The sequence below is a fragment of the Psammomys obesus genome, unplaced genomic scaffold, assembly GCF_907164565.1.
Source record: "Psammomys obesus unplaced genomic scaffold, mPsaObe1.curated_primary_1811, whole genome shotgun sequence".
NCBI lineage: Eukaryota > Metazoa > Chordata > Mammalia > Rodentia > Muridae > Psammomys > Psammomys obesus.
Genome location: NW_026596079.1, coordinates 40,409,606 through 40,419,052, shown reverse-complemented (window position 1 = coordinate 40,419,052; position 9,447 = coordinate 40,409,606). Strand labels below are relative to the sequence as shown.

At 47.7% G+C, this 9,447-nt stretch overlaps 1 protein-coding gene across 1 annotated transcript; it reads left to right on the top strand.

Annotated features, from left to right (window-relative positions):
* Positions 1-5,985: 5,985 nt before the first annotated feature.
* LOC129690868 (60S ribosomal protein L36-like) lies at positions 5,986-6,332 on the top strand. The gene has a single exon (XM_055626710.1). The coding sequence runs from the start codon at positions 6,018-6,020 to the stop codon at positions 6,330-6,332; it is 315 nt and encodes a 104-aa protein (XP_055482685.1). The 5' UTR covers positions 5,986-6,017.
* The last annotated feature ends 3,115 nt before the right edge of the window (positions 6,333-9,447 follow it).

Sequence of the window (9,447 nt, the reverse complement as noted above, 5' to 3'; positions counted from 1 at the left end):
GAGTTCAAGGCTAGCCTGGTCTACAAAGTGAGTCCAGGACAGCCAAGGTTACACAGAGAAACCCTGTCTCAACAAAAAACAAAAAATAAACAGAAGAAAGAAAGAAAAGAAATGAAAAGAAAAAAAAAGAAAAGAAAGGAAATGTCCTCAAGTTTCCCCAAGTAACCCCTAAGGAATCTCCAGGAGAGATCTCCAGGTAGATGAAGCCACCTTGAAACCGCTTGAAATGAAAGTAGTGTTGAACAGATAGGGAGGGGAATACAAACTCACTCAAATCAACTGCAAGGCTTCTGGACAGCCTTCCTTCCGACACTAGAGTGCCGGGAAGACCTCGTTGATACTGAATCTAGAGGCATTGCTGTGAACACTTGATGGGAGACATGCACATTGGGGAGAAAGTGTGGGAACAGAGCCAGAGTGGTAGTGCGGTAGGGAGCTGACAGGCCACCTGTTAGACATTTTTCACACCATTGAATCTACAGAGGGGAAGTGCCCAGGCTACAGCCCAAGATGCCCAGTGCTCATGCCACACCCTTCTACTTGTCTAACAGTTAGTTATGACTGTGGTGGAGATTATTTAGTTGGATAAATAAACAAATTTATCTGTGGCATGCAGAATCTAATTGTCCAAGATGGCCTGGGTGGCTGAAGTCTGCTTTAGTTCCTAAGGATACTGTAACAAAGAACTACAAACTGGGTGGCTGGAACAGGACAGGTCTGCTGCCTCACTGTTTTCGGGGCTGGAAGTTCCTCATAAGGGTTGTGTCAGGGCCAGGCTAGCTCCCTGTGACTTGATGATATTCTCTGGTGTACTTTTGCTTAGAGCCTTTCCTTTCATCTGTACACAGTATCATTCCTTTGTGTTCATGTCTCTTTTTATACAGGTATTAGCTGTATTGAATCGGGGCCCACCAAACCCCTGAATGCCCTTAACCAGTTGCATTAGAAATGACTTTATTTCTAAACAGAGCCATACTCAGAGGCACTGATGAGGTCCTCACAAATGATCTGGAAAGAGTCACACAATTCAATGCTCTTGTGATGAACTGTCATGCTTCCCTGAAGAAGTTGTGAAGGACTCTTGCATAACTACAGGCATGGAAAAGCTCTTACCAGCCCAGCTGAGAGAAGAGCTCTGTCCTTTTCTCCATGACAGCATGTTGCAACTTGAGATTCCTATGGCAACAACAGAAAATGTTTGATGTACCCAATCTGCTCCAGTAGTCACAGCTGTGACAGGTGTGACCTACCTGTGAGTCAATTTCACCATCAGAGGATTCCAATGACTAAAAACATCTGGGAACTTCAGCTACTTCTGGGGGATGAGGCACCTTCCAGGTTAGAAGTACATGGAAGACATTTATGGAAAGCCAGTGACATTTGAGAGAATATAGGGTTAGCTTAATGCCACTGGAGGCCTGGGTAGTTCATTAAGTGGTTTATCATCCATGAAATTTATCCAGAGGGAGCCTCTCTGTGGAGTTCCAAGATGCCACCAGACCCCTGTGGTGAGAGGGGTGCATACATAACAGACGTACTCTAGAGATCACCCATTAACCATGGGTGAGACTACTCCATAGCAGGCCTGAGCTGCTGTCAAGAACAATGCCCTGAGACATAATTACCTCCTGAAGACCTTAGCTCTTAATGCCTTAAATGGGGCTGAATTTCAACATGGGTGCTAAAGGGAACATTCAAGCTTTTGCAGGGACTGAGCAAGGAATACAGGAGCTGAACAAACACTTGATGGGGGAGGGGAGAGGACTTGGCTTGACTGAGGACAAAGATGAGAGTGTGTGGACGGGAATGTTGAATGCCCAGCTATCCAGGTTGAGTGATTGTATGAGCAAAGGGGTCATGTCTCCAAAGCAAATGTAGGCAGAAATTCAGGAATATGTTGGAGGAGGGAGAAAGCAGATCCTCAACTCACTCAGACTTGATCATTTTCCCAGACAGTCCAGTGTGGTAGAACTTTTCCTTACACCTGTCACTGGCTAGTTTGCACAGCAGCCTTGCGATGCTTCCACAGGAGACCCTTATTCCACCTCTTTCAGTTTCAGCTCTTTTCTTGAGCCCACATCAGGCTCACTACCAAAGCCTAATGTGCTTGCCATCAAACTGCCTCTCTTCTGTCCCCACCTTTTCGTTCTTCTAATGGGTATCTTGTCTTCTTGACTTAGGCCATGGCCTTCAGTCTCTCCTCATAGCCATCCTTCACCTCCCTTTCTGTTTGGCCAACAACTTACTGCTATGAATGCCGGTGGCCTGACGCCCAGAGAATTGGCTTCCAGGTCCTTAGTCAGGCTTCATGGTCATTAAGTTCCGGTCACTGAGTGAAATATTTCTCTTCTTTCCAAGAACTGCTGCTTCCTCACCAAAGAGATCTTGTTCCTTGCGGCATTGTCAGAGTGCCCCAGGCTGCTTGGCTCCCTTTCCTGGGCACTCATAATACCAGTGGGCCTCTGTCACACAGTGGCACTGGGGGGGTGGGATTTGGCTTCTTCACTTTTCCTCTTGAACTCGGTCTTAGAACAGACACAGACATGCGTATCGAGGGTTTCCTTCACGGAGGATGGCCAGGCTGCCTCCACTGTCTCTGAGTCTCCGGAGATGCTTTGGACCTCTCTGGACCCCTGGAGGCTGACAATGGCTGCACTGTGTCTGTCTTGGAGGTCTTGCAACTACATCTTTTTAGAGGATGCTACTGCTGCAGAAAGCACATCATATCCAAAGCAAGTATTAGGAGCGTAGTGCCATAGCAAGCCAGTGTCCTTCTCATGAATAATGCTGGCAAGCCTCAGTTCAAGACCCAGCAGAAGTGCCTCTGAAGTTTTGGAACAAAAAATAACTTTGACAAATGGTTGACCACTATCCTCATGACAGCTTCCCCCAGAGAGTCCCTGACTGCTGAGCATAGAGTATCTGACACAGCTCTGAGGATCTGCCCACTCTGAAGGTTTCAAAACTGGACTGTCCCTCAGCTTCCTGCTTTATAGTCAAGTAAACTGAGATTAGTACTGCGGTGGCCAAGATTTTTCAGTTTTGCCAGCACAAGTAAGAGATGTGTGTGCACATGCTTGTACTATGTGATCATGTACTACTGGATGGGGATTTCCAAGGTGTCAGAGCTTTTAGACTTAGGAGTTTGTGAGAGCTGGCTCAACGGCAGGCTGTGCCCTCAGGCCATCCAGGAAAGGCTGTGTTCATGAGCCATCCAGGGAAGTCTGTGTCCATGGGCCATCCAGGGTAGGACTGTTAGATGGTTTCCAGACTAAACAAAAAAGATTAAAGCACAGCCTCCTATGGTCCCAGGGATGCTAGACTCCACTGAGGTCACTGTGTACCACCTATTAAATATCTTAAGCACAGCCTTGGCTATATTAGTCTATGAGTGTTTCTGCAGCCCCAGAAATGGAGGTTGCATTTTGGTAATTTGAGGCTTGAAAAAGAGTTTATTCCTTCCAGCTCATTTTAGTTCCTTTTCTCATTGTTAAGTGATTAAGTTGCTTGACAAGAAGCAACTTGAAGGTGGAGGTGTTTGGTGTGGGCTCACAGCTGTCCTGGTAGTGATGTGGCAGCAAGAGCATGAGGCAGATGGGCACATTGCATGGGAAGCCAGGCGTCACAGAGGGGCTTACGCTGGGGCTTGGCTCACTTTCTTCTTTTTATTCATGTCCATTTAGGGTGGGTGTTCCCTCTTCAGTAAAACCATTCTGGAAAATGCCTCATAGACATGACCACAGATGGATTTCCATGGTGATTCAAAACCTAGCCCAGGTGACAATGAGCCCAACCATCACACAGCTTCTGTTTAGCTTCACTTTTCAGACTATGAAGTCCAAAGCAAGAACCTGTGCGAATGTGCACCTGAATGGGTGTGAGTGCGTGAGACAACAGAACCTGGCAGGATCGTGGGCTGCCCACCATTCTCTGGATGGGCAGACATGTGTAGAGAAGAGGGCAGCCACATGCTGTGGGATGGAGGGGTGGAGGTGGCTTGTGCTCTTTATGCTCACAGGTATTGCTTTCCCTCTGCCAGCTGGCAGTGGCGCCGACCTGGTGGTCTCAGTTCTTCAGGACTCTAGCAAGGTGGTCTAGAAGGTGAGTGAGAGGAGGGGGTGGAGAGGAGGAGGGGGAGGTTTGCCTCCTTAGTGATTTGACTCATGGCTGTAACTTATCAGCACACTGACAGGATTTTTGTCTTTCCTCAAACCAACCTTTTGTTGAATGCCTGGGTGAAAAGTATGACACACTCACATAATCAAAACTGAACTGTGGAAAAAGAGAAAAATCAGTCTTTATTGTGTGAGCAATTTTATATTCCTGAAAGCTAGAAAGTACAATTTAAGGCACAGTCTAAAGTCTAAATAGACTTAGCATATTGATTGAATGATCTTTGTGTGTGTGCACGTGCATGTGTGAGTGAGAGGAAGAGTGAATGTGAGAGAGAGAGAGGCAGAAGGGGAATGGGAATCTGAGTAGCATGGGCACAAACAGAGTGTCCTCCCAGGCAGAGGCACTGTTTTCACCTCTGATCCTCAGCAGGCCCAGCACCTTGTAGGACACATCCTGGGTACATTGAAGGGGTGACTCAGAAAAGGCTGCATGGGCTGTGGGTGTGGCACCTCTGAGCCAGTCTTTGGGGGCAGCTGTGTGACTTTCTGTCAGTTGCAGCAAGGCTGCTGGCTTTGAGCATATAGAGTGTATACAGTCCTCAGCTTCTCCATCTACCTCTAACTTCTCAGCAACTCACTCCCTCTAGACTAGAGCCAATCTCTCTCTCAGCATTCTTCAATCGAATCACTGTCAGAAACCACCAGTCCTCCTTCGTTCACTGTCATGTGATCTGTGTCCTTGTAGTCCAACGTGAATTCTGCAGCCAGCCTCTCTCTACACATTAACTCCCTGCCCTTGTCCTGCTGTGTAGACTGCATAGTTTCGGGTCTGGCTGAGTCCAGCCACTTGCTGACCGTCCATCCCCCGTCTCAGCAGCCACCCACACCCTGCAGCACAGACGGAGAAATACAAATACATGTCAATTTCGCTTTCAAATTCCCATGAGTATTACTGCTTACTGAAAACCCAACTGTATTCTCCCATCCACTGTCTCCTCCTTTGCATTTTCACTCTCTCTCCTTATCATCCCTCATCAGTTCTTTGACACGGCTCCTGCTCTCACCTAGGAAATAAGAAAAGGGCGTCAGTAGACCCCTGTGACCATGTCTGCTCCTCTACAGCCACCAATCCCACATCCTGCCTGCCGCTGGCAGAAGAACACCTATACCCTGATGTCCAGAGCCTGTGGGGAGTTGTCTCCAAGGCAGACAGAGTTGGCAGCTGTGATTTAGTAGAGGCTCCAGAGATGGGAAGATTATCTGGGTGACTCAATGACGAGAAAACCCTCATAGGAGAGAAGTGAAAGGTCGAGTCAGAAAGGTGGTGTATGCATGGCGAGCTAAGACCTGCCTCCATGGTTGGCTTTGAACTTGAGGAGAGGGGCCAAGAGGCAGGTAGTAGTCAGGCTTTGGGTAGCAGCAACACAAGAAGTCACTCTTCTGGAGCCTCCAGAAGAAACGAAGCCCACCTGGACTTTAGGAATTGTAGCCTTCAGAATTGTAAGATAATAAATTTGTATTGTTGTCTAATCGTGGGACAGGGTCTTGTTATACAGCCTTGGCTGGCTTGGACCTTGCTGTGTAGTCCACCTACCATTTAACTTTGGTTCCTTCTGCCTCAGCCTCGTGAGTACTGGGATAGTATATAGGTATTACCATGCTGGGTTTGTGTTTCTGTTAAGGCACTAAATTTGTCCTGATTACACATTTAAAATCAGTGGCTTCTCCTGTACTCCAGCCAATAATTCCTCCTTTACATTGGCAAATTACTCTCCTTTCCTGGTTATTTCATTAACACATAAATACAGTGGTTTTCTTTTTTTTCTCTTGTCCAGAGTAAAAAAGGACATATAAAATCTTGAGAGTCCTTCCTGTCTCGGCCGCCATGGGAGAGCAGCAGCCATGGCCCTGCGCTACCCCATGGCCGTGGGCCTCAAGAAGGCCCACAAGGTGATGAAGAACGTCAGCCAGCCGAGGCACAGCCGGCGCCGCGGGCGCCTCACCAAGCACACCAAGTTCGTGCGAGACATGATCAGGGAGGTGTGCAGCTTCGCCCCGTCCGAGCGGTGCGCCGTGGAGCTGCTCAAGGTGTCTAAGCACAAGCGCGCGCTCAAGTTCAAGAAGAGGGTGGGCACGCACATCCGCTCCAAGAGGAAACGGGAGGAGCTGAGCAGCGTGCTGGCAGCCATGAGGAAGGCGGCGGCCAAGAAGGACTGATGCCCCCTCCCCCAATAAATGTTGTGCCGCGCGCGCGCGCGCGCGCGCGCGCGCACATGCACACAGACACAGACACACACACAGACACACGCGCGCGCGCGCGCGCACACACACACACACACACACACACACACACACACACAAAATCTTGAGAATCTACTTTGTTCTTGCTTGGAGTCTGATTCTCTGCCATGAAGACTCTGTCTTCATTCTCATTCTCTGTTAAACACACAGAAATCAGAATTTTTTACTCCGCCATCCCCTGCCAAGGTCACAAATGACACAGTCGCCACATTCATCAGTCTGTTCTGGCTTGCTTTTTAACTGAGCCATTGGAGCATTCGACACCACTGCTTACTCCTCTCCTGGTGTTTCTGAGACGTTACACTCTAGTTTCCCTCCACTCTGCTGGCTCCACCTCAGCCTCTTTTGTCCTCTAAGCTCTTGGATCTACAAATGTCAGAGTCCCGGGCATTGGGCTCATATTGCTAGTGATTCTATTCAGCCTTGTGGCTAAAAAATGTCACCAAAAGACTAGTGATTCCTGACTAGTTTTCATCATCAAGTTGACTAAAGCACCTAAGGGACATATTTTTTGATATATTCACAAGGCTTTGTTTGTTTGTTTGTTTGTTTTTAGAGACAGCATTTCTCTGTGTAGCCTTAGCTGTCCTGGACTTGCTTTGTAGATCAGGCTGGCCTTGAACTCCCAGAGATCCACCTGCCTGTGCCTCGCTGAGTGCTAGAATTACAGAGGTGTGCCACCACATTTGTAAGGCTTTCTCCGGAGAGGTTTGACTGAGGCTGGGTTCCTGAATAAACATAAAGAGAAAAAAGGAGAAAGACCTGCAGGTACGTAGCTCTCTCAGCTTCTTGAGTCTAGATGAACTGTAAGCTGCCTTGTGCTCTCACTGCCATGCCTTCCTGACCACAGAGGGCCGAATCACCTCCAACTGTGGGCCAGATAAACCCTTCCTTCCTTAAACTGCATGTGTCAGGGATTTTGTCACAGTGATGGGGAAGGAAGAAAGACAACTCCTAACCTAACATTCTAGCCAGCGTATCCAACTGAATTTATCTAGCTATTCACAGACCCAACATGCCTAACTGAGGTTCGGAGGTTTACCCTGACCTCACTGTGTCTGCACAGCCTAGTTCACACTTTTCCTCCCATAGTCTACCATAGGTCTTCCCCGGTGAATGTCACACTGCCCTCCTGATTTTCCAGGTGATACTTTAGAGTCCTCTTTCTCTGTCACCTAGATACAACTCATCACAAACCCTTTTGTCTCTACCTTCAAAACACATTCAGAATTTGATTTTCTTCCTAATAGCATTGCCACGGTATTTCCAGCCATCTGTATCTTTCATCTGAACCAAACTAAAGCCCAGGCTGTGCTGCTCCGTTCATTTCCATGAGTTCCCACCTGACTGAGCAAAGGCTGAAGTCCTCTCAACTCTGTGAGCTCTTCTAGACTGGCCTCACTCAGACTTTTATTTCTTCCTCTACCACTTAACTCCTCACGCTGCACTGTGGCCCCTCCACCACACCAAAGACCCTTCCTCCTGAGCTGCAGAGGACTTGCCTGAAGCAGAAGCTGAGCCTCAGCAGAGTCCAGAGCACACATTCCACAGCAGTGTGTGCCCATCAAAAACCAAGAACAGCCTCCCCGACCCCAGACAGGGTCAGTCATGCCAGCAAGCCCCTAAAGACAAGCCAGTCACATATACATGCTAGATACACCTTCAGTTCCACTGCTCCAGGCCTCACAGAAGGCCTGGCCCCTGTGCACCCTCCAGAGAACCCACTCCTAGCTCCAGCACACAGCCCACACCCCAACTAGTGCCTCCAGGATGTCTGAATCTCTCAGTTAAGGGTTGACCCATCCACGTCCCTGCAGCCAGCTCTACTTCACTTCCAAGCAGCTTTGATATTTTTAGTCACATCCCTAAATGCCACACAGACACAAAGAGATAATGGAATTCTTGAAGGTCAAGCAGTTTATTGATCTAGGTTGGCAGGAACAAGACAGGAGCTTCTAGAAGTTTCTTTCTGGGATAGGGAGGTAGTGGCTTTATTTCTGCAGAGGCAGAACATTTAGGCCCAAAGGGTAGAAGGGACTCCTAGGACCTCTAAAAAGCACACTATCACTTTCTGCTCATAAACTAAATTGGATGGGGCCACACCACTGGGAAGGTTCATGAAACTGAAGAAGGGGGTGCTTATGATTTCTCAACTCCGCTGCACATCTTGCTTTACTCTAGTACTTATTTATTTCTCTGGACTACAAACTTTCCCAGCTTGTGACTCCAATCACCTTGAGACAGAAGCCTGGAATACTAACAACCAATTAAAATGCAGACGCATCACTGACTGACTGGCATTGATTAAAATCACAGGGACACAAGCCTGTGCCTTTCCCTCAGATATATCTCAGATAATCAACCAACAGGACTTTTCCTGAGAGAAAGAGGTTCCAGAATTTTTAATTATATTTTTAAGGTCTTTTTTAATAATGTGCATGTGTATGTCTGTGTAAGTGATGCCGCATGATCGCAGGTGTCTGCAAAGGCCAGAAGAGGGAATAGGGTCCCCTGGAACTAGAGTTACAGGTGCTTGTGAACCGTGTGGGAACTGAATCCAGGTTGGCTGTAACCCCTGAGCCATCTCTCCAGCTCTGTGCTTACTGTCTTATTGAAGGTCTCGTCTTACCATCCAAATCCTTCAAACTACGTCTTCAGCCAGGCTGTCTCTTGCCTCCTAGCTCAGCTTTTCTTAGGTTTTCATGGTTTCCCTCTTGCTTTTCCTACTTTATCATTATAAGCCTTTCTACACGTCTCTTCTCTGTTTTTTATTTGTTTGTTTGTTTGTTAAGTAGTTGTTGTTTGGTTACTTGTTTGTTTGTTGGCTTTTGAGACAACATTTCTCTACGTAGCCCTGGCTGTCTAGACTCACTCTGTAGACCAGATTGGCCTCAAATGCACAGAGATCCACCTGCCTCTGCCTCCTAAGTGCTGGGATGGAAGCTGTGCACCAGCACCACCCAGTTCTCACTGTTATTTTTTAACTCTCTTTTATCAGCCTTCTACTCCACAGAGTGCAAGTTCCTTGTCA

Excerpts from the sequence above, each read along its gene's own strand:
- LOC129690868 (XM_055626710.1), top strand. The coding sequence starts at position 6,018 with ATGGCCCTGCGCTACCCCATGGCCGTGGGCCTCAAGAAGGCCCACAAG.